At 40.7% G+C, this 24,947-nt stretch overlaps 2 protein-coding genes across 2 annotated transcripts in view; one reads left to right on the top strand and one right to left on the bottom strand.

Annotated features, from left to right (window-relative positions):
- Positions 1–18,505, top strand: part of LOC311006375 (anoctamin-4-like) — a 54,426-nt gene extending 35,921 nt beyond the window's left edge. The window contains exons 15-29 of the mRNA XM_083999192.1: positions 152–212; positions 5,793–5,875; positions 7,917–8,057; positions 8,407–8,571; positions 8,705–8,741; positions 8,993–9,104; positions 10,017–10,074; positions 11,302–11,399; positions 11,480–11,622; positions 13,260–13,412; positions 13,524–13,671; positions 13,775–13,894; positions 14,275–14,380; positions 16,062–16,265; positions 18,116–18,505. Of these exons, the coding sequence (XP_083855318.1) occupies positions 152–212; positions 5,793–5,875; positions 7,917–8,057; positions 8,407–8,571; positions 8,705–8,741; positions 8,993–9,104; positions 10,017–10,074; positions 11,302–11,399; positions 11,480–11,622; positions 13,260–13,412; positions 13,524–13,671; positions 13,775–13,894; positions 14,275–14,380; positions 16,062–16,253 (1,617 nt within the window). The 3' untranslated portion in view covers positions 16,254–16,265; positions 18,116–18,505. The remainder of the gene's footprint in view (positions 1–151; positions 213–5,792; positions 5,876–7,916; positions 8,058–8,406; positions 8,572–8,704; positions 8,742–8,992; positions 9,105–10,016; positions 10,075–11,301; positions 11,400–11,479; positions 11,623–13,259; positions 13,413–13,523; positions 13,672–13,774; positions 13,895–14,274; positions 14,381–16,061; positions 16,266–18,115) is intronic.
- On the bottom strand, positions 13–4,647 carry LOC311006374 (uncharacterized protein). The gene is made up of 5 exons (XM_083999191.1): positions 4,154–4,647; positions 3,409–3,532; positions 2,789–2,932; positions 963–1,150; positions 13–331 (listed from the first exon to the last, which is right to left on the bottom strand). Exons 2-4 carry the CDS (start codon positions 3,497–3,499, stop codon positions 984–986), a joined length of 402 nt encoding a protein of 133 aa, XP_083855317.1. The 5' UTR covers positions 3,500–3,532; positions 4,154–4,647; the 3' UTR covers positions 13–331; positions 963–983.
- Positions 18,506–24,947: the final 6,442 nt, after the last annotated feature.

Below are 24,947 nucleotides of genomic sequence, written 5' to 3'. Positions count from 1 at the left end.
GTTCCAGCCAACTACGTTATCAATATGTGACTTTTATTTGAAATAATTAATTACATTAACAAAGACAAAAATAAACATTTAAATTGTGAACTGTGTTAAATTGTGCTCCCGTGTTAATTTTTTTAGCATCATGTTCTTTTCTCCACGTCAGGTTACACATCTTTTCGACAATGGGGCGACAGTTTTCTTCGCTGTTTTCATGGCAGTTTGGGGTAAGTCAGGCACTTTACGTTACAGCGTCGCCTCTCCAGCTATTTCATTATGTTGATACCAGATTTCAACGAGGCCATAGAGCAGGTTTATTGGAAGCTGTTTTCTGCTGGAGATGACTCTGATGAGATTGAAACAAAACATTAAGGTCATGGATCATAAAACAGAAACAATGAGATGAAATGTGCTAAAACGCTCCGCGGAGCCGAGGGGAACAACAAAGTTCAGTGATAATTCCCTGGAGGTTCATCACTATGAGCAACACCTCCTATATTATTACACTGTGAAAATATCAATAAGTGCATAAGCTTTAACTTGGCACAGCAGCAGCTTTGAGAAGGTTTTTAATACCTCTGCACTGGCAACAGACAGACCCAGAGGTGTATTGTTTTGGGTCTGTCTAAGTATACATCTGTCCATCTGTTGGAAACATTGATTTCTCAGTCATGAATTGGCAGAATTTCTTGAACTTTAGCACATTAGTCCACCTCAAAGACGAACTGATTCGATTTTGGTTGCCACAGGTCAATGTCAGTGTGACCTCACAAACAACTTTTTAGCCATTATCAAGCCTTTACAAATCAATTATAACAAATTCTGGCTGGATAAAAAAGGATGTAACCTTGAACTAATCTGAGTGGAGGAGGAACACAACCTTGAGGCAGTAAAACAGTCTGAAAAACACGTTGTGTGTAGATTACACTTTGTTTTGAGGATGTTTGTGACCCTTAAATGTCCATGTTGTCATTTACTTTTGGCGAATGAGGAGCCTGTCAGCCCTGAACAAGGTCCCAGGGTATAGAAGGAGCAAAAATTGAGTTTGTGGAGGGTTCATATTCTGCAGATGATGAACCATCACCACCAGCAGCAGTAGCAGCAGCTGCAACAAATAGCGGATAGCTGAGTTGTTTATAAATGTCTTGCTGGAAGATTGATGAGCCTGGAGAAAAACAAAAAGAAAGAAAAATTCACTTCACACAGAGTAGAGGAGAAAAGAATATATAGCTAGAAATGATGAGAAAAATGTCCTTCTATTTTTATATCAACTATTTGACCAACGTGGCACAGTTCAATTTAGCAAAGTGACTGACAAGGCAGTTTTCATTCTGTGGCAGATGAGAGAGCTTTCACCCTGTGACCTTCACACGGCTGCTCTCAGTTAATACCCCACATTAAATAGACCTCATCTAATCATATGTAATCTGAGTAATATGGATAAAGTGTTTGCTGCAAAATCAGCCCTGGAGGACTAAAATATGTGATTTGTATTTGCATGCTGACTCCGGCCAGGCAGTCACAGGAAACCTGTGTTCCTGAACCTTTGCAGTCAATTTGTATGAATTCCACTTGAAGTGAATATGAATTAGATTTTAAAGCTCCATGTTTATTCTGAAGTGTTTATTCATATGAAGATATATTTGTGGTTTTAGGAACCAAAAACCCTTTGCACGTATTTTAACATCTCCTCTCTCAGGTTTCTCTCTGCAGCTCTAAACGTAGGGGCTCCCAAAGAGGAGTCTGTCTTCTGATTGGCTGGTTGTTTTCTGAGTGATCCAATCAAAATAGAGCAGATTTTAGGTAAAACACTATCAGAAACTAAACCTTGAAAGGTTGGATGGTATGTCCAGGTGGGCAGGGATTGAGTCATGGCTGAGAGCAATGACTGCTTTTTCACAATTCACAGAAGTCCTGACAGCTGGTTTTAAAGGGACAGTTCAACATTTTGGCAAATTGGCCCATTGCCATAATCCCTATAGTCATAGGAGTTCACCACGCTATGAGATAATAACAGAATGTTACGAAACAGAGTTGTTTTCGAGGTAAATGCAGAGACTGCTTGCCGAAAAACTGCCCCCGACGGGAATGCACATCAGCGGTTTTGCATTAATTTACTTCTAAAACAACGTCTTGTAACGTTCCGTTATTATCTCATAGCGTGGTGAATGTGCAGGTCACAACTTGTCCACCAGAGCGTTGTGGAGTTGTTGGATTGTGTATTTGATGAGTTTGATGAGGGAAACCAAGAAATCCCATTAGCCTCCGTAGTGTAGCTCTGAGCAGCTCACGGCTCTGCTCCGCCGTTCTAAAAATAGCTTGCACCGACAATTAAAGGTAACAAACCTACTGCTATGACTATAGGGATTATGGCAATGGGCCAGTTTACCAAAATGTTGAACTATCCCTTTAAGGCTCTGTTTCTGAATACAGGCTGTGTGTATTTCTCTGTGGACGGAGGCTTTAATACTTTTATTATAGAACCTAGACCTGCTTCATAACTTAAAAAACACATGGACATCTACCACTTTACTATAAATGTCTGTAAAGTTATATCTTATCAGATAATTGGATGTCATCTGGCCAGTGACTCACCAGCAGCCAATCACATGACATCTAGAGGCTGAATTTGGAACCCTTCATTTTATAATAAAAGTATATTGACAAAAACCGCCAACTATAAAAGCTCTGAATCTTTAAATAATGTTGAACAGCGAAGTTTCATTATTTTCAGATTCTTTAATTAAATGGTCTAATAAAAACCAACCTCAGAAACAGCTGCAACAGCAAACTGAATACTCACCGCTGAACTTGTTGACAGTGTCTGGGTGTTTGAGAGCCTCCCTCACTCTGTTGTCGAGCCTCCAACATCTCAGCATGAAGTACAGAACCAAACACAGCTGAAGGGCAAATGTCAACACAACCAGGACAATGATGACGTCGCTAGCTGTTGAGAGTAAAGAGGAGAGGCACTGTGGTTAATATGATTTAGAGTTCTAAGAAACTGAATCTCTGCATCAGCCTCATTTAAACCTGTACAGGGTCAAATGCTTAAAATATACTGTAAGATACATTACTTGAGACTGAGAGCATACAGTAAAGCAGATGATTAATTCATGGACAGCCTGTGATGTGGCTCTCACTCCACAGTATACCTGCTAAGGGAAACAGCTCAAGCCCTGTTGCATTAGAGTGCGTTAATAATTCAGACGCTTAGACATATTCAGATATTGTCCTCATTGCTGCAGTAACTCTATCTACCTCACTCATTAATATTTGATGATGATTTGTAGATGTAGTGGAGCTGAATTTAGGTTTTCTGTAACATAGCGTTCCTTGGATGGTTTAGGTTTCCAAATTCTTCGGAGGAACTGGATCCCCTATAGTTGTGAAGTAGGACATTGATTGTAAATGTGATGGTACCGGCTGGTGAGAGCTGTGGTGCTGACTCCCAGTGGGTGACCTCTTGCGGGGAGAAGCCCAGAGTCAGGTTCTGGTGCCGGAGGAGCCCCATCAGTCAGACAGTCTGGGTACCAGAGGAGAGTTCCTGTACAGCCAAGATGTGAAGACTTTCAGTAAAATGCTGCTATATACAGGCTACTGATCTTGAGAAAATTGTTCATGCACTTTCTATTCTCCAGGCTCCTCCCTGCATGTGTGTGTGTGTGTGCTCTGCAAATACATGTGATCACACTACAGTAGTCCCTGCAGGTGTGTGTCCTTTCAGGAAACTTATCTGGCAGAGGAAAAATACAACTGTATTACCTGTACTTGGGTGTTACGGATAAATTAACTGAACTGACATTGATATTTAAAATAAAGTTTCATATTGTCCAAAAGATCAACCTGCCCTGGTAGATTCTATAATTTTCCATCTCCTGTGTTTCCCCTGGAATGGTCAAAACAACATTTCTCTCATCTACAATAGGTTAGGGATTAGTTAATTATATGTATGCATTACTACACACATGACATTTTACATGTAGAGATCACAGCATAATTAAAAATATGCCAAATTGACATGAAGTACTAAGTATGAAGCATTGAGGCAGACAACAGTTGTTTTCACAGCTGCACAGACTCGTATCTGAAGGCTGCACTTACCGACAAACATTCCTGTTTAACATTTTGATCCAGTTTAAAAACCTCACCAATGTACTGTACTGACCTTACAGTGACTTCGGCGCGGTGTCGGAAGCTGCTGTTGCCGGCGCTGTCCAAGTGAATATGTTTTAGGTTCAGCTGCACCAGAGAATCAGCTCAAATCCCTTCATTAAGGTTCCTCTCAGACATGTGCTCCCCTGCTGGCTCCTCGCGGGAAGCATTGCCTTTCAGAAGGCTCGGCCTTCACATTCAAAACATCTCACCCAGCTGTGTGCTCAACTGGGATGTGGACAAGTTAGAGAAAATAACCTACAAGCATGTGTTTGAAACGCAGAGAATAAAAGTTTCTGATCAGAGCGAAGTCCCTGCAGAAATGCTGCTGAGCAGAGGCAGGTAAACATGCAATAAGTGAGCTATCCTAGGACTTTGTTCAGTAGTAGCCCAACTGTCTCTGGCAGTGATCTCTTCATGTGGTAATTACATTATACTCTATAAACTTTACCCCTCAGAGTCACTTTGCCCTGTCACTATCTTGACATTAGCATGTTGATCCTTTTAGTTTTCAAAATAAATATTGGATCCTTGTCCCGGATGGAGGTGAGGGTGTAAAAGGGTGGATGTCAACACTGATACTGACTGATAGTGCCATCAAAGCTCCGTGTGATGACCTTTCACAGTAAAATATTAACTTCCCATTGTTACACTTCGTTCCAGGACCAAAACATTCAGCAAAGCTTAAAGCTCTTGACACAGTGATACATGTGTTTTTGTTCTTTTCTAGTGTTTTAAAGAAATACAGAATGTGCATGTGCTCAATGCTCCTGTAAAGTGTGATTCATCAGCAGGTCCTCTTCTGGTTCACTGACCTGTTCTTACTAGAGCTCCAGAGAAAAGTCTGAGAGAGGAGGTGTAAAACTACATTGAGATGTTTTTGGTCCTTAAAGGGATATTTTAACATTTTTGGCAAATTCACGTATTGCCATAATCCCTATTTTTTTTGAGTAGGTTCATTACCTTGAATTGTCAGTGCAAGCTGTTTTTAGATCGGCGGGGAAGAGACATAAGCTGCTCATGCAACAGAGGCTTGTGGTATTTCTAGGTTTCCCTCATCAAACAAAATACACAATCCAACAACTCCAAAACACTCTTGTGGACAAGTTGTGACCTACACATTCACCACGCTATGACATTATAATGTATAATAATAATTATGTAACATTGGGACACATTAAGCAAATACTCAGAACCACTTTTGCTTTTAAAGTCACTCTGCCGAGCAGCCGTGTCTGGAATGTAGTTCCAGTATTTACCTTGAAAACAACTCCATTATTATCTCAGTGTGGTGAATGTGCAGGTCACAACTTGTCCATGAGAGCGTTTTGGAGTTGTTGGATTGTGTATTTGATGAGTTTGATGAGGGAAAGCCTGGAAATACTGCACGCTGTGCAGAGCTCACATCTGCCCCGCCGATCTAAAAACATCTTGCACCGACAATTAAAGGAAATGAACCTACTCCTAAAACTATAGTGATTATGGCAGTCGGCGAATTTGCCAAAATGTTGAAATATCCCTTTAATATACTTGTAATATACTCTTGAGGATACTGTAAGTAAAAGCTCTTATGAGGAGTGAGGGATATCTTTTATCAATGACACATATAGTCACATACAAAACCCTGATGCTGTTTTATTGATGTCTTTCAGCAACCGTCTTCCTGGAGTTCTGGAAAAGACGCAGAGCCGTTCTAGCGTACGACTGGGACCTCATTGACTGGGAGGAAGAGGAGGTAAAATTAACTATAAACTGATCAGGCATAACATTATGAGCACTGACAGGTGAGGTGAATAACACTGAATAACACTTCATCGTGGCACCTGTTGGCAAGTGGGATATATTAGGCAACACTTTGTACTCAAAGTTCAAAATGTTCAGCGTAAGGATTTGATCCAGTTCTCCAAGGACGACTGGGTCTCTCATGTGCTGCAGCTGCAGCTCTTGTGGGCTGTTCCCGGTCTGCAGTGGTCAGGATCTATCAGAAGTTGGTCCAAGGAAGGAACAGTGGTGAAGCGGCCACAGGCTCATTGATACACGTGGAGAGAGAAGGCTGCATGGCCTGTGTGCTCCCATCCAACAGACCAGCTACTGTTGCTCACACTGCTGAACAAGTTCATGCTGCTTCTGATAGGAAGCTGTCCGGATACACTGTGCAGCACAGTTTGTTGTGTATTTGGCAGCAAAAGGGACCAACACAGTATTAGACAGCAGGTTAGAATGTTATGCCTGATCGGTATATTTCAGTTTTGTAATTTTGTGTGTGTATGTATGTGTGTGTGTGTGTGTGTGTGTGTGTGTGTGTGTGTGTGTGTGTGTGCGTGCGTGCGCGTGTGTGTGTGTGTGTGTGTGTGTGTGTGTGTGTGTGTGTGTATGTATGTATGTATGTATGTATGTATGTATGTATGTATGTATGTATGTATGTATGTATGTATGTATGTATGTATGTATGTATGTATGTATGTATGGATGGATGGATGGATGGATGGATGGATGGATGGATGGATGGATGGATGGATGTAGCTATGTATGGATGGATGGATGGATGACTTCCTGTAGAGGTTTTCACAGCAGTTCTGCCTTTGAGAGATCTTTGCTGACGTCGTGTTTCACTCAGTCAGTATATTTAAAAACGTGGAATCGTTGTCCTGAGAGCCTGGACCTAGAGAGTCTATCAAATTCAGACTATCAATTTATGACTCACTGAACATGGACAATTTTAACACTTGTACAATAAAGGCTGTTAGAGACTCAAACCCCCCACGCATCCGTCAGTGTAATTTGCTTGAGTCAGACATTTTGGGGAGTGTATAATGTTCTTGCCTCAAGCCCTTGTCTGTCCGTCACACTGGAGCTGGTAAATGTGTTCTTTGACAGACTGATGTCTGTGGGTGTGAAAATGACTCAGAGTCTCAGTCTGCTTTACAGAACAAACGACAAGACCGAGATGATGAACTCTCTGATTCCACTTTTGTTTGTCCCATCATGTTGAATGGTTGTTAATAAATGGTGTTGACAATTGATTAATGTGCTCAACTTGAGAATGCCAATCAGAGAGCTAACTTCTCCAAAATGTAGGCTACCAAAAATCACCAGTCAATTGCATAAGGTTGTAAGATTGTTCACATGCCTCCTGCCTGTCTAACTTGAGTAGGCTCATTAAAATCTAATAAATAAGGCCAATTAGCTCCCATTAATTATGATAAACAACAATACCAGAAACCACAGAAATGATAACTCATCTGAATAACTATTTACCAGCTGCCTAACAGTCCTAACTAGCCCAACAGCTAGCTAGCTACCTAGTGACTCTGAAGATTAAATGTTCAATGTTAAAGATGCTTTTATGAAACTATTAATGATGAAATGGTATTATTATTCAGATATATCTGAATGAATACAGTGAATTTTGCAATTTATCAAATTTATAATTTATTGGTTTGTTTATATAAATTACTCATTTATTTGTATAATTAATTAATCTTGAACATCCTGGGGCTCCAACTAAATGAGCTCATGTTAAATGTTACCAAATTATTAAGAGCTATTGTTCATAAATAGTTTGTTCCTGCACTAGTTTTTAACCAATAACCTCTTCAACAGGTTAAATGAACAAAATCTATGTCCCTATAATAAGCTAAGATTAAAATATTCAGAACTAATGCTCGGCTTAATTTTAATTTTAGGATAGTTTCTCTATTATTGTTTCACAAACGATGTCCATTATTTTCTCTTACATTTATTTTGATAATTTGTGTCTTGTCCATTGTTTTCAGGATGAAATTCGCCCTCAGTTTGAGGCCAAATATTCCAAGAAGGAGAGGATGAACCCCATATCTGGGAAGCCTGAGCCTTACCAAGCCTTCACTGACAAATACAGTCGCCTCGTCGTCTCAGCTTCTGGAATCTTCTTCATGGTGCGTGTCAGGGGTAAATAGATGTCAACAAGTAGATGTCATTGTTTGTATTTAGGCAGTCATACAGTACAGCCTCTCTTATTTAATGGAAAGTCGTGTAACCACATTTCCTGTATAGACGAGAGTCATATTTTCAAATCCATTTCTTGATGTGTAGCTATTGCAGGGGTGTGACCCAGGGTTCCATACTAGGACAACTTTTGTTCTCCGTAAATGTAAATAATCTTTGTCACAAAATCCAAATGTGTGTTATTTTCAAATGGCAAAGAGTCATCATCTGATCGGTGTTTCCGAGCACAGAATTGCACAAAATCAAGGTTGTGTTTTTCATGTGACTATGACATCACAGATCCTGCTGGTGATCGCCACTGTGTTTGGCATCGTCATTTACCGCGTGATCACCGTCAGCACCTTCGCAGCGTTCGGCTGGGCTCTCATCAGGAACAACTCTCAGGTGGCGACCACGGGCACAGCGGTCTGCATCAACTTCTGCATCATCATGCTACTCAACGTGGTAAGTACCTGCTGCTCACTGACAGGCAATGACCATCCAACACTTCGCACTTCATGACCATGACGCATAGAAAAATGCTACATATTTTGCATTTTAAATGATTAAAAAAAACTTTTATTTATGTCTTTTCTAGCTCTATGAAAAAGTTGCTCTTCTTCTCACCAATTTAGGTAAGTCAACTGCACCAACAGGCTGAATGTGATAAAAGCTGAAACAGTGTTTTAATTGCAGGCTTAATTACTGTTTTACATTAATATTATTAATATCAGTTGACTTTGATATGACTCTTTTTTCATCCCTACTTTTTTCATCTAGACTTTGTGTGGATGAGTGAAAGAATACATCCATACATCCATATCTATGTGTCTCATTTTATACGTTCATGTGACCGTTCCACATTTCTCTCTCTGTGCGTCCACAGAGCAGCCGAGGACAGAGTCAGAGTGGGATAACAGCTTTACTCTCAAGATGTTCCTGTTTCAGTTTGTCAACCTCAACAGTTCAACCTTCTACATCGCCTTCTTTTTGGGAAGGTGAGCAAGTCATGCAGAGGTGTAATAATTACTTTGGAAATCACTGTTCTACAGCTTACTGTACCCCAACAACCAATGGGGAGACATTACTGCAGTGAGTAATGTGATGGTATATGATGATATTAGGTGCATTAAACTTTATGTGGCGTGTAGATAAAGATGGATCTAGCCTCCATGACCTCACCCACGGGTTTCTGTAGAAACTCACCATTTAGGCATTGTCTGCCTCAAAGACATGTACTGTATAGAGGTGAGACTTTGTTGCATGCACCAACCTGTCACTTAAAGATGCCATGCCTTTTACTGCACAGAATTTAAAGCCCTAATGAAATATAAACAGGTGACTCATAAAAATCTACAGGGACTCACTTAGATTAAAACATCATGAGCGCAAGGTGCCCTCAGTTTTCTGAGTCAGGCAGCTACAGTTAGCTCTGCTCTGGCAGCTATGACCATGAACAACCTCTGTGACAACAGTCATGTGATTGCCGCACATTGTGACAATTGTGTTCACTCGTGCTATAGAAAGGAGACTGTTGTCCATCTTGACTCATTTAATACTCTGCTGCTGAAGTCACAGGAAGTTCATGGTGACCATCAGGTCAGCTACTGTAAGGTCAATCATGAATGCTCATTTCCATGGGGATCCTGTCATAGTCAAATTCACAAACATGAAACTGAGCTCTCTGGGTGAAACAGAAGTGTAGTGTGTATCATCTGAGATATGCCTATAGACAGACAGGGCAGACCACAGTTTACTCTGTCATCTCAGAGGCTCCTTGAGGAACATAGTTTAAAAAAAAAAAAGGTAGATAAACTAGTCAGGCGTGCCAGTGTACACAGCTTTAAGCAGAGATGTCAAGGACTCTCACCTGATACCTGACGTGATAGCACCTTTTCCTTTGTTGACAGATTCACAGGCCGGCCCGGTGCATATCTACGCCTCATCAACCGCTGGAAACTGGAAGAAGTGAGTCATTAATTTGCATCACCATGGGACAATAACAGCAAAGCCCTATGGATCCAAGTATTCCTAAATTGGACATTAAGCTATTACAGCACGCCCAACCACCAGGCATTTAACCCCCATCAGCAGTAAAGAGTTTGCTGCCTGCGGTACTTATGGGAATGCGCAGGGAAATAATACACACTGAAGTGGTCTAAGGGGACAGAGGCCCTGAGCTGGCGCTTTTAGGTGCTGAGCTAATGTGCTCCTGCTTGTTCCCTGAGCTGTAAGGAGTGGAAATGGAAAAAAAAACTCTGTAATGAGACATGTTCGGTACAAGGGTAGCTTCAGTCAGCCTTTATGTAGCCGTGCAGTGTCACAATAGTGCTCGGAGGGTATAGCACCTTAAATGAGTGTTTGCAGAGCTGCTAAAAGCCTCAGGGTTTATAGTTAGTCTGAAAGGTTGTACAAAAAGAACATGCATAAATGAATGAACTGAATATAAAGTGGAGTTACAGTACAGTGTAGCCCTGTAATGTGTACTTAATGTAAATGAGCTGGCAAAAGTACCCGTGTAAGGTATTTCTAATTTATTTCTATCTCACACTCTGATAACAGAAGTAGACAATGCTCTACAGATGCAAAAACAATCTATTCTATAATCCATTTGTTAATAAATACACGAGTTAACACATGGAGGAGAAGAACAGCCAGTTCAGTGTGTGTCACACTGGAGACTTTAGCAGCTCTCCATCTTGATAAAGCTCAATCTGATGGAGCCAGTAATAACCTCTAATGATGTTTCTATGCACCACCAACCAACCAGAGCTCCATCATATGTCTTGTATTTTATGAAAATCACATGGCTGTTAACAATATTAAACACTTGATTTTCTTTGGTCATAGAGTCAGTAACCATGTCCTTGACCTTTGATGTATTTAGCTGGAGGAAAGGCTCATCACACCACTTGACAAACGTCTCCACCATTGGTCCGTGCTGTGATTCATCATGATGGCGAATTGATGCCAAAGGTTTTACAGAATACTATTAAGATTTAATACATTGCATATAAATTGTCTACTGTATTGGGTGTGGGAGACACAGCCAGAGAATGTGTCCATCTGCTAGAAATACAGAAGCTTAGCAACAGTCCAATGAGTTAGGGTTACAACACTTGAGGATGGAGACACTGATCATTGTTAGTCAAGACTGAACTACATTTGACCCTCTGTATCTCTGTATCTTTGCAGTGCCACCCCAGTGGCTGTCTCATTGACCTGTGCATGCAGATGGGGATCATCATGGTGCTAAAACAGACCTGGAATAACTTCATGGAGCTTGGCTACCCGTGAGTTCCAAGTTGTTGTTTTTCTTTTAATCTGCCTATGTAAAACATACAGTATCATGATGCTTGTGGTTGTTTTTTAGACTGATCCAGAACTGGTGGACGCGGCGGAGGCTGAGGAGAGAGTATGGACAGAAGGCCAAGGCCAGCTTCCCACAGTGGGAGAAGGATTACAACCTGCAGCCAATGAATGCCTATGGACTCTTTGATGAATACCTGGAGATGAGTATGTTGTACCGCAAACACGGTTAGCAAACATGCCTGTGTGGGCTCTCTGTGGGTAGCTGTGGGTTTGCCGTGGGACAGTGTGGGCACTGCAGGGCAAAACCCACAATAATCCCACATGGCCAACCCAGTTTTTTACATCCAAAATTAATTTGAATTCATTAAAATAATAAACCATATATATTCACATTTTTATGTGCATTTTTTTATTGAACACACCCATTGCCAATCCATCGAAATACAGTTCATATCAGGGCCAGTCTCAGTACTCTTAGGATCATCAGGTGTTATACAACTGCAGCTCCATCATTTGAAGACAGAGGCTGCAGCTTGACAAGGTGGGACAGTGTCAGACGATGGTCTGTCACCACTGCCAACTGGCAAATAATTGATAATTGTATGGACATTGTTGTGAGAGCAATGGCCACTGGCTTTTCTTTAAGGGCAGTAGGTGTGTCTCTGACCCCATTAGAAAGGTCAGTTGTTGCTAAGGGTCCGGGTAGCTTGTATGGCTGGATGCATCTTTGCCAGTGGAACTTGGGCAGGGTGGGTCAACAGGGGGGGGTTATAACTTATTGATGACTGGCCAACTGATGATCTTGGTATCAGCATCACTGCCAGTGCATCAAGATCAGCTTCAATTTCTAGTGTACTATAGTATCTAGTATTTGGCACTGACTATCACACTGTTTATAACTGTTTATAAGTTATGAGGTGTTAACTCAAGTGCAGTTTATCCATTGTTACAAAACTGTGTTAAGGGCTTCCCTGGGTGTAATTCTGTGGGTGCTATTTGGATGGAGGCAACATTTCATGAGGTCTAAAAATGCATCCTGTCTTGTACTCAAGTTCATCCTTTTAAAACCCAGTATCTTCAAACAATATTCATGAAAAAGTAAAACAAAAACATGCACGATTAAAGTGTTTAACCATAACCAGCTTTATTTAAATTTCTTAGCTGACTATAACGACCAACACAGTAGGCTAGCGCATGTATTTGGCCTTTAGTACTGAGAAACCCACAACTTGACCATGTGATCAGGTTTATATTTTTAGGATATCCCAAACGCACGCCACTGTTTAATCTTATATCATACCATTTTTGAGCAGTAGGTCCTAATACATTTTTTCATTTGGTGATGTAGCAGCTGCAGCCCCTGTTATGTAATCTTGACAATGATTTGCAGTGAAATGAATCTAAGCAGAGCTTTAGCATTTTCTCCCCGCTCTCTATTGATATCAACATGTTTGTAATATTGATATTTTTATTTTATTTCAATATATTTACGTAAACAAGGGAAGAATTGGTTGTGTGATAAAGTCAAAGCCATAAAAAAAGGATCTGCAGGTTCCCTCAGGTCAACAGTGTGTTAACACCGAACACCAGGCTACTGCTCAAAGTGCTAGTGAGTGAACTGAAGCGCTAAACAATGTAAACTCTGCTAATGACTTGGCTGAAACAAGCTAACGTTAGCCTCTGTGTACATGATGATGGAGCATTGTTTCAACAGCAAGCCTGGACTCTGAACTTCAATGTGTTTCCTCCTGTGTCGCCATTCACATGTTTCTGGTTGTCTATATTATAACTCGTCCCTGAAGAAAAATGGGATGTAAAGCTTCTCTGTGCTTGTGTTTCAGTCTTACAGTTTGGCTTCACCACCATCTTTGTGGCAGCCTTCCCTCTGGCTCCGCTCTTAGCTCTGCTCAACAACATCATTGAGATCCGTTTAGACGCCTACAAGTTTGTCACACAGTGGCGGCGCCCTCTGCCATCACAAGCCAAAGACATAGGTAAATGAGTGGTATCTACAATTTTCAAATTTCTTTTTTCTCAGTTACAAAGGACACTTTTCCTGTTTTCTTTGAATGTGTTGTTACAATGAATCTGTGTGTTTGTGGCAGGGATCTGGTATGGCATTCTGGAAGGCATTGGCATCCTGTCCGTCATCACTAACGCCTTCGTCATCGCTGTTACCTCAGACTTCATCCCTCGCCTTGTTTATGCCTACAAGTATGGTCCATGTGCTGGTCAGGGCCGTGCAGGGGAGGGGTGAGTGAAGTCAAGTCCAACACTCATTGTTATTATTTATGTTTTTTTCTTTCTTTTTTTTACTGTAATTGCTAGATAAAATAATTTCCTGTGTGTCCCTCAGTTGTATGATGGGTTACGTCAACGCCAGCCTCTCAATTTTCCGGGTGTCGGACTTTGAGATGAGGTCTCAACCCAGTTCTAATGGCTCCATGCTTTTTGGTGAAGCTGTGAAGTACTGCAGGTATAGTGTGTTTAAGGTTCTCAAGCATGACATTACAAATATACCATTAACTGCAAGATTAATGTTGAGTATTTGTTGCACAAAAATATCTCAGAAATGTGTTAATTTTTAACGGGATTTGTGCAACTCCAACATGGATTACTTGACCTATATTGTGTGTTCATCCATCATTTTATTAATGATCCCATTTGAACAACACACACGGGGGCTCTCGCTGTGCTCCGAATAAAATATGAACCACAACTATGCAGATTTTCCATGCTGAAATTAAAAACATGTTTCAAGTTATTTTGGATCTTAATATTAGCATCATTAGCTGAGTGTTAGTGATGTGTTGAATTGTTCTGTGATGAGCACTGACCTAAGCTCTGACCCACCAGGTACCGTGACTACAGGGAGCCTCCAGACTCAGCTGAGCCCTACTCATACACCCTGCAGTTCTGGCACGTCCTGGCAGCCCGACTGGCATTCATTATTGTTTTTGAGGTCAGTGTTTCCAGGCTGTGATAAATGACTCCGGACAGGAGGCTGGGTTTGGAATTGGATTCCTTGGCATTGCTTCGTCAATGGCTTTTATATTTCTGTCTCCAACCATAAGTGTCCATCTACATCATCTTCTGCTCAAATTTGCTCCGGACTGATTAAGACATTATTTAGACGTCTGGTGATGAAGTCGTAAACGTTCGTATGTGACAGTTCTCTTGTGTGTTGTTTGGAGTGCTGTTTGATGAAACAATCTATAAACCACAAAACACCTGAGTGTAGTTTTACATCTCCTATCTCAGACTTCTCTCTGGAGCTCTAATACAACAGGTCATTGAGCCAATCATATTTCAGATTTATTTACGGATAGCCCCTTGAGATGAGCAGCCATCTCGTTTTCGAGGAGGTCCAGAAGGGAGGAGGCTGTTAGCCTCTCTTCTGATTGCATGGCTGGATGCGAATGTGTTGTTGTGACATCATAAAGTTACAGAAGTCCTAACGGATTCTTTTAAGGCTCAGTTTATGAATACAGACTGTGTATTTCTCTGTGGACTGAGGGTATTAATAAATAACCTAGAGCTGCTTTTTAATTAAAAAAAACATATCTACATTTATACTGCATGGGACCTTTAAAGTGACTTAAAGGTGTAGTGTGCCCTTTTAACTCTGATTAATTCAAACTGGCACTGACATCAGTTTCAAAAGGTCTTACAGATTTATCAAGACTTTGACTTACTGGGCTGGAGGAGTGTTACAGTCACAGCTGGACTAACTGCAGGGTTTAACTTGAATGTTCTGCTTCTTATGTTCTGTGTTTTCCTCACTGACCTGACTAGACCCTAGACCACTTAACATAGATAATCTTGTTAAATCCCAAACTACATAGACAGGAAAAAAGCAAGTTCTCAAAACTGGATTAAATCTGTACTTGCCTTGCAATGGATCAAATTACTACTTTACTATTGTTATGTCTAGTATGAAAGATTCAGCTCACAATGTCAAATCCACGGCCTCAATCTGCAGTTGCCTTCAGCTCTATGGAGCATTTTAGTGTCCTGGCTGTGGTTTTGTGTCATGTAGCCCTGCTGTTTTGGTTCACTCTCTCTGTTCTCATCGACCTCAGTGCCAGATGCAGCAGGTGATTTCAGCTAAATAAATTCTGATAAACCTGCTGTGTACTGCCTGCACTGAGCACCAAACAGCTGACAGATAAAATGAGCAACTAGTTGGCAGGACATTAGCGGCTAAAACACCTGGTGTTACTAGAGATCAGAGCAGGTAAAGGGAGAATGAATGTTGGAAAACCAACTATCAGTCAGTTAATGCAGATGCAACTATTCCTAACTCATAGGTCATAACACTCAGGCCTCATTTATGACCTGTCCAGGAAGCCCAACCAGTGTCATCGCTGTTACATAACTAGTGCAATCCTGTGACACTTCTCTCCTCCAGATAGGATTACACTGCTTTCAAATTTAAGCTTTTAAAACATAATATCAGAGAACAGGACATTATTTCTTTCTCCTTTGTTAGAGTCACGTTGCTGCAGCTCCTCTGTACAGTCCATATGGACCGGTGGGCTACAAAAACTTGATTCTTTTAAAATAGAAAGCATGTCTTTTTCCAATATAATATAGTTTGTGTTAGTTAACATTCAAGATAACATGCTTTGGTTTTTTTTCAGCACATGGTCTTTGCCATCAAGACCCTGATCGCGTACCTGATCCCAGACCTTCCCAAGGACCTGCGGGACCGTATGCGCAGGGAGAAATACCTGATCCAGGAGATGATGTACGAGGCCGAGCTGGAGAGACTGCAGAAAGAGAAAAACGAGAAGAAGAAGAAGGACAGGGCCCATCACAAGGAGTGGCCCTGAACGCACCAACTGGTACAACCAGACACTGAGAAACAGAGATTATTCCACTCTGTTTGTGACTTGTGTGTGAGGTTTTATTTACCATGTCAAGCAAAAGGAATTTAACATAAGATAAACCCATCCCCTGTACAGGGATTATCCAATCATAGCTTAGCAACCGTAACTAGGCACAGCTGGTCAGTCAGGATGGAGCAGTGTGTGTTGAGCTTTGGAGCAATGTGTAACATTTTTTAGGCAACCTTTCCAAAATAAAAACAAAAAATCTAAGGGGTAAGGAATTGAATGAGTAGAAACTGCAGTGGTTAAGGTTGAGTTGTTGTAGGTGACCTTTAAAAAAGCCTGTTGCAATTAGTAGGCCTATTGTCATTTGGTGGTCATCTTCCTAACGCCTTTTCTCTTGTAACATTAAATATGACAAAACAGGAAATAACAGTCTCTTTCCAGAGAATGAAAGAAGAATAATGTCCTCTGTGTAACACATCCTCTGGGACAGGTAGCATTTGTTAAAGTACTCCAATATCTACTTTCATCTACTTTTAAAATCAAGTCATCTGGAAAAAAATAAAGTCAGTCTTAGTCTTAGCGTTTCCTACCAAAGAGAGATGGAGATAATGTTTGCTTAATTAGTTAATGAGCTATAGTGCTAAAATATAATATAATCGACAGCCATGTCGCAGGAGTTAGGTTTGTAACCATAGGCCTACATCGATCGGCATCCATACATGGATTCAATGATCGACGAGTCAATACCATCAATCCAAAATGAAAACACTGATCAGGCATCAATACTGTACATGATCATTTCTCAGATGTGCCTTTATTTTGAAATTCCCCAGGCATGTGATGAGTATCACTGCAGCATTTTCATATTTCATTTGCATTTACAAAATATTTACTTTGAGACTCTAAATAGTGGTAAAGATCACACTTAAATCTTACACTAAAAAAAGGAATTTAATATTCTTTCAGTTTTCTTTCAATGTGAAATTGTAAGCTCGATAACTCAGGATGTGACACTTCACAATAAACAGGAGGCCTATTTTTATTTTTAATTTTTTTTAGATAAGATGCTTTGTGATATCGACAAACATCAAATCGTTTTACATTGAATCGATTTAATATCGTATCATGATGAAACTTGTGAGATGAGAAGTCTGCTTTGGTCGACCTCCATCTAAAATCAGAGCCAATGTTTCAAAAATTATGAGGGCTACACAATTAATGGAAAAGATTATCAAAAATCATATTATGAGTGAGTGAAAAATCACAAGAGCTGCAGTTATTTTAGTTAAGGGTAAAATGTGTCTCAACAGAGATGTCCCAGACTACAAACCATATCCTCCATGCATAAAGTAACATGTTTGTTTTGTATAAGTCTCAAAAAAACTCACACAATAATTTTTCATTGAAAATTAATTACAAATAATTATCATTCCCAAGTAGAATTTTAATTCATTTAGTAGCTAATTATGCGGGTGTAAAAGAAATAATTTAATAAAGTTTAATTTGATTTTAAACGTATGTGAAAATGTGAGGAGCAGCAGCAGCAGTAATAAACCAGTAGTGCACTTTAACATCAAGAGCAGGTTATTTGATAGAAGAGAAGTCTTTCATTCACTTCAAGTCTTTCGATGGCCAAGTCACTTTAATTGGAAACATTAGGCTATAGTAATGTCTGTTTTTCTTTTCCCCCCAAATCAAAGCCCATCAAAGGATCAAAGGAAAGACAAAGAGTTGCCATGACAGAAATGACTGAAACAAGTGTAGAAAATAAGATTCTAGCAGTAAAACATAAAAGTAAGACATAAAACGCAGTGTTGAATGTTTTCCAGGACTTGCCATGTAGTTTCTCTTATTTCCAGGTTGTCAGCTGGTGTTTGGTTTTCACTGCACAGTAAAGGAAAAAGAATGAGTGCTGGGTCTCCTGCATGATGATACTGGACCCTCTTACTTCCCCTCTGCCACGTCAGACCAGCACCTCCAAGTGGACACTTGATTAACTGCACCCAGCAGTTAGTCCGCACCACATCAGATGTCCTTGTGAACATTTGACAGCAGGTTTTGCTACCTTATTTTTCTTCCACTTTGGACTCGGAGCAGAGTATGTCTTTAGATCCTGAATGTAGATTTCAAGCAAGACTCGAATTTTACAGATTTCTTGTTTTAGATGAGAGAAGAAAAAAGAGCTTACTGAATGACAAACCCTGTTTACATTTCTCCTTGTTTGAGGAGTTCACATTTTGCTTTATTGTAAATAAAGATATTTAAATGAATGTCAGGCCTTCTGCTCTGCTTTAGTGTAGTGCAATAAAAATAAAGTTACTTCAACGTCTACTCTATCCAAGCTGTGGTAGTGTCCACAGTTTGCTTACACTGGAAATGCTTTCCATTGGAATTTAGATTGATAACTGCAGTAATAAACACTATTTATTGTAAAGAACTTTGACTTGGACTGTGTGTGTGTCTTCCTTCAGTAATTCATCCAACAGCCCTGTCAACGCTGAGCCTTCTATTCAGTTGTTTCAGACTTTAGACCTTTATTGTCCCTCTAGGAAATTCTTTTTCACATGACCATTCCTTCACATTTCGTTTCACCAGACACATACAAACACACACAGATTACAACACACGTTTCATTACAGTAAACATAAACAACAAACTAAGAAAATAAAATAATAACGAATAGTAACTCTATGTTACTGCTCCAAACTTAAAGGAGCTTGAGGCAAGATCAAGAAATAAAACTCACTAGCGATACAACGGCCGTAGCGGCCGTCAGGGTTACTGCAGCCATCAGCCAAGCTGGTGCGGGAGCGCGCATCAACTCTCCACAGCAGTGCAGCTGATGCTGTGACAGTGACACTGTGGCTGAATTGGAAACGGCATAACGTTACTATACCAGTGTTTTACATTAATCAGCCGCCACAGTTTCGTTTGGGTCCGCCGCAGCAGTCTCTCACAGAAAAAAAGAACAGCTTTCACTATCTCTCATCTCTGCCAGTCAGCCCCTCTACCTGCTGTCTCACGACACACACACGCACACACACACACGTCGCGCTTGGCTGTTACAGTAAATGCGCCATGCCGCTCTCATTGTACAGTGCTCAATTTACCGCGCCACCCGGAGGTTGACCGCCCAGGCATCAGGTCAGCACACCGGCCGCCGCCTCTGTGAGCCGCTGGTGCCGCTCGGCTGCTCTAGTGGCTCTGCACTCCTCCCAACACGTCGGAGAATTTCCTTACAGGCGTTGTTTGGATAAACTGACCACGGATGAATCAATCGGCTAAAACTATTTATTTATTTATTGAAGTAGCCTAAATGTGGTGATTTTTGTACGTAAAAACAATTCAACCAGCCGGCAGAAAACCTCTAAAAACCTGTGGGGAAGTTACTCGGCTCGTTTTCTTCCCTGTAAGGAGGACAAAGTTTGCCCGGCCGATGAGCTCAGCTCCCCGGCTGCAGCCTCTGTGACGAGCCGCTGCTGCTGCTGCGTGTGTGTGGCTCTGCACTCCTCCGAAAAATGTCGGAGCAAATCTACTTACAGTCAGACGTTATTTGGATAAACTGACAACAGATTGGGACTCTAAACTGTCACTTTCTCGCATGAAAAAATATTAAAATTTTAAAAAAGTGACGTTATTTCTCTACTCGCTGCTCACATGACTATTCAGGCTGCAAGACATCCAGCGCTGGAAAGCCGAAGCTGTCGAGGACGCGCATGCAGCGTCATTTGACGTCACATCCGCGGACAGCGCGGGAAATTCGGACCCAGAATTGCAGCGCATTATGCAGCACACAGCCTGTTCAAGGCAACGGAGAGATACGCGAGTGGGCTCATTCTTTTTGGTTTTGAACGCTTCATCGCCCATTAGCAGTAAAAAACTTAAAACGCATGTGCATTTCTTGCCTCATGAACCTTTAAGGGAGGATTTCATATAAGTTATCGTGAAAACTGTGACCGTAATTTGACCTTCTTCCTCCTTCTCTAAACTTTTAATTGCACATGTCCAACTGTTCAATGTTTCAGTAACTAGAACATAACATGCTGTGCATTGGGCGTTTACCTCAGATATCAGGTCACCTATGATCAGTTCATTTCATACCATCCATACTCCCAACTGCAGCGTGTGGACGTTTATATTCGTTTTTGTTCAAGAATCTATCGTTTTTTCTCTGTGTTGATTAATGGGCTCCGGCCTAATTTAAAAATTGTTCCGTGGTCGCAAGTAACGTCCTTTTGACCATCATTTGAATTTAAAAATTCACTTTACAATTAAATTAAATCAAAATTCGCATTGCTTCCGCATTGTTCCTTTCCAGGTCAGAGAACAAACGCCTCAGAGTACTACTTGCCCTGTTGTGGAACAATGCGGAAGCCGCGGTTACTGTTACTGTTGTAATTACTTTATTTACAAAGTATTTAGTTACCATACATTGCATTGGTGACTTCATTCCCTCAAAAAAAAAAAAAAAAGGACGGCGGAGAGGTCCGTCATAAGACACTCCGCAGCGGGCGAGACCTGAAGACCAGGCAGGAGGCGAACGAGCGCGTTTCGGCTTCCGTATACTGCGGAAGTGGGCCTGGTTTCATCTAAACTGGGTTGGAAAACGATAGACGCATCCTGGACACAACCAAGGCCATTGACCAACCAACAGAAGAAACCTGGGCTATGGTGGCCAGGCGTTTCTGGGAGAAATGGCAGTTTTCTAATTGCACGTACAACTACAGGCTGTCAAGGGCTCGCATTACAGTAGAAAAGGCCTTTTGTATGCTGACTGCAAGATGGAGGATCATCCTCCATACGATCCTGGTGGAGAAAGTGTCACACCGGTTGAGGCAGCCTGTATTCTGCATAGCTTTCTCACGAGGCCCTGGTGATGCAGAGTGCAGGCTGCAGTGGGAGGGTGAAAACCTGCAGTCAGTGAAAGACCATCCAAACGGCGGTGGTCAGGAGGCATTTGCTGTGAGGGATACATTTGTGCAATACTTTTCCGAAACATAAACACATACTGCAGGAAATGAAATCAGCACCTGCACATGACACATAGGTTTTATTGTATTGTACTTTACTGACATAATATAATCCTTATTTCTGTTGCAAATAACAGTGACTCAGTGTTTACAATAAAGCTTTCTACTGTACATAGATTTCAGACACAGACAAAAAAATATTTTCTCATCAAATTAAACAGTTCAATTGACAATTATGTTTGTGTGAAGACAATTTTCCTTAGGAATAAATTGAATGCTAAAGAGGACTAACTTGCACTACAAATACAGAATTACTATAGTGGCCTCTCTCCCAAAGAAAACTGTACAGTACAGACAGATGATGTTGTTAAAAAATGAACGTCTATCTTCTTGGAGCCTGCGTAATGTTCAATGACAAAACTGCTCTTATCTGCTGGACAAAGTTTCCCAGCTTCAAGCTTTGTGAGACGGGGTATTTTTAGTGACATGACCCCACCACCAGGAGTGGCTCCTCCAGTGAACAGGATGCCTGCTGGATTCTGCACTTACTGAGTGGTTATGGCATGAGTCATGCGGCGACCATTGGGTGTGAAGACCACAAGATCAAAATGATCTTATCTGGAACAACAAAAAGCAGAGAATTAAATTTAAGACTCTATGCCAACCAAAAGAGGAAGGTGGGTTAGGGCTCCCAAATTTACAGGGTTATTTCCTGGCTACACAACTCCTCACAATAATGAAATGGACAGAAAGGGAAACAGAAACCAAATGGATTAATATAGAAAAAGAAATGGCAAGAGTATCTATTGGGTCATTGCCCTTTATTGGAAGAACGCAATGGAAAAATTATACAGGGCAGAATTACTGCATTGACAACACATTGGCTAATTGGAAACGGGTTTGTAAAACCTTAAAAATGGATAATGAATGTGTATTAGTTAGAGAAATGGCAGAGGACCCAGACTTTATCCCTAATAGAACTGATAAAATTTTGGAAGGTTGGGCTAAAAAGGGACTGATAAAATATTCACAGTTAATTACAAACTACACAATAAATTCATATGATATTATATCTAGCAAATATGAATTAGAATCGAAACACTTCTTTAAGTACCTGCAGGTCAGAAGCTATGTGAGTAGATTTCTAAATGAGGGGACATCAGAGCATGAATTGATTAAATATATGACGCAAAATAGGAGTACAAATAAAGGAAATTTGTCAAAAATGTATAAGATTTTGCAAAAGTATAACGAGGTAGAGAGTAACATAAAAGAGAAGTGGGAAAATGATTTAAAAATTAACATAACAAAAGAAGAGTGGAGAAGAACATTAGGTGAAAATTTCAGAATCTCACAATCCAAATACTGGAGGGAGTTTTCATGGAAAGTGAGTATGAGATTCTTTATCACACCTGCAAATCTCAAGAAATGCTTCCCCGGATTAGATAATGGATGTTGGCGAAGATGTGGAGAACAGGAGGCGAATTATATGCATATGTTTTTTACATGCCCAGTATTAACACCATACTGGGAACGAGTTAAGGAAAGCCTGAAGTATATTTTTGAGCTTAAAGAGCCTTTGCAGGTACATCATTGGTTAGGTATTTTTTTAAAAGGAAAGATAATAGCAAAGGACATTTATTTTTTCAATATATTAAGAGTAACTGCCATGAAGCAGGTGACCAAAGCATGGAAACAATCAAATACACCCAAATTAAGAGCATGGGTAGCAACAACGGAACAATGTCTAGAGATGGAAAGATTAACTTTTATAAATAGGGAACAAATACATATTTGGAATAAGTTATACAGTAAAGAAAGGCTGACAAAAACAGTGGAAATATTCAATCAAATTAAGGAGATGAACTAAATGGTCCCCACCCCAACACTGATGTTCACATGCATACATACATACACAGACACATGAACACGTACACATGCACCACTGCTTATTTTCTCATTAGTTGATGTTAGTTATTATTAACACTAGCACCGCCGTTGCACACTATATACCTATAACCGCCATGAGTCGTTCATTGGACGAACTGTAATAAAGCATTAATTAGTGCTGTATAGGTGTTACATTTGTCGTAGTCTTTTAACAGCTACTCTGGGCCATGAAGTAGGCTGCACCCCGCAGCCTCCGCGAGGGGGGGGGGGGGGGGGGGGGGGGGGCATACCGTAGGAACCCCGCCCCCGCCTGTAAAGCAGGGTTTCCACCGCATAAACGACTTTTTTTCTTTTTTTCCCCCCTCTTTTACGGCAACATCCATAGTCCTTAGTGATCTTTGTTTGATATGGTAGATATAGGTGGAGCTGCCCATCATACCATTGCGCCCCCCCCCTCCCCGCGTGCGTTCACGTCGGCGCTTTACATGAAGAGCACAGCGACTCTGTTTTTACACTAGTTTGCTCCTAAATACTGGCTTTATAAAACGAATTTCGTTTTCTTTTGATATCATATTGATATTTCCCCCCTGAATGTATAGCTACACCTCTTCTACAACTAGTCTGTCCAGTCTGGAAAATAATTTCTGCACCGTGCGTGTGTGATGTGTGGACGTGAGTGTGCATCTGCGCAGCCTGCGCACGTGTACACACAGAGACACACGTACACACACACACACACGCACGCACGCACGCACACACACAAACACACAGAGAGAGAGAGGGAGAGCGAGAGAGAGAGCGCATAAGCCCAATAATGCCGGCGCAAATCGGTGAATTCTCTGGTCGTCCAATGAACGAACGTGGCGGTTATAGGTAAAAATGAGAAAACATGATCGATATTTTTTTGTGTGAGTAATATTAATTGTATTTAACAAAACGGGGAGTTGCCCAACATCATTTTAGGAAAAGTCACAGACTGGTAGACTTCAATGTATTTTTTAAATAAAGTTATGCACAAATGAAAATCAAAGTCGTCCAATGAACGGCAGTTGGCGGTTCTAGTGTTAACTTACTTATTTATCTTTATCTTTTTTGTTTGCTTGTTTGTTTGTTTTCTATTTTTGAGATTCACATTTGGGAAGCATCAGTTTGCATATATGTTTGTTGATCCTATTGTTTGTTTATTTTATTGTTTGTTATTTACTTTGGAATATATACTTGAAAAAAGAAAAAAGAAAAATGCAAGGTACAATTAAGAAAATGAAATGATTATGATTATGTTTGTGAAGGTGAGAAACCTTGCAATAAAGTATTAAAAAAAAGATCAAAATGATCACCAAACTGTGGACCTGTGTCTTGAACAACCTTGTCATGTCGGAAGCTGCTAAGGTCATATTCATGGGGCAATGGAATATTTTGTACCTCTGCCCACACTTTGGTAACCAACATCATCATCACTAGAGGTTTCAGCTTGTTTTACAAGTTTGAGTGATTTACCAATAGACTTTCTGAAGCCAAAAATTGTTTGGCACCCTTTAACTCTCAGTAGTAAAGCGTCACCATAATAATCACACAAATTGGATAGCATTTGCTTCTTCATCTTTACATTAATGTGGCCAATCACAGCAGGTAAGCAGCTATCAACTGGTTTGCAACTAGCACTTACACTTGAGATAATAGACACCTTTCTAATGTTATTATAGCCGTTAGTGATACTGTGCATCAGCTGCAGCCAGGTCCACAACACCAATTATAGTTCCACTACCCTAGCCCAATCATCCTGCCGTTCTTTACATTTCGACACGATGAAATCTTTAAATGATGGATTACC

The sequence above is a fragment of the Trachurus trachurus genome (assembly GCF_905171665.1).
Source record: "Trachurus trachurus genome assembly, chromosome: 23".
NCBI lineage: Eukaryota > Metazoa > Chordata > Actinopteri > Carangiformes > Carangidae > Trachurus > Trachurus trachurus.
Note: the sequence above shows the minus strand (reverse complement) of the source record. Positions and strands in the feature narration are given on the sequence as shown.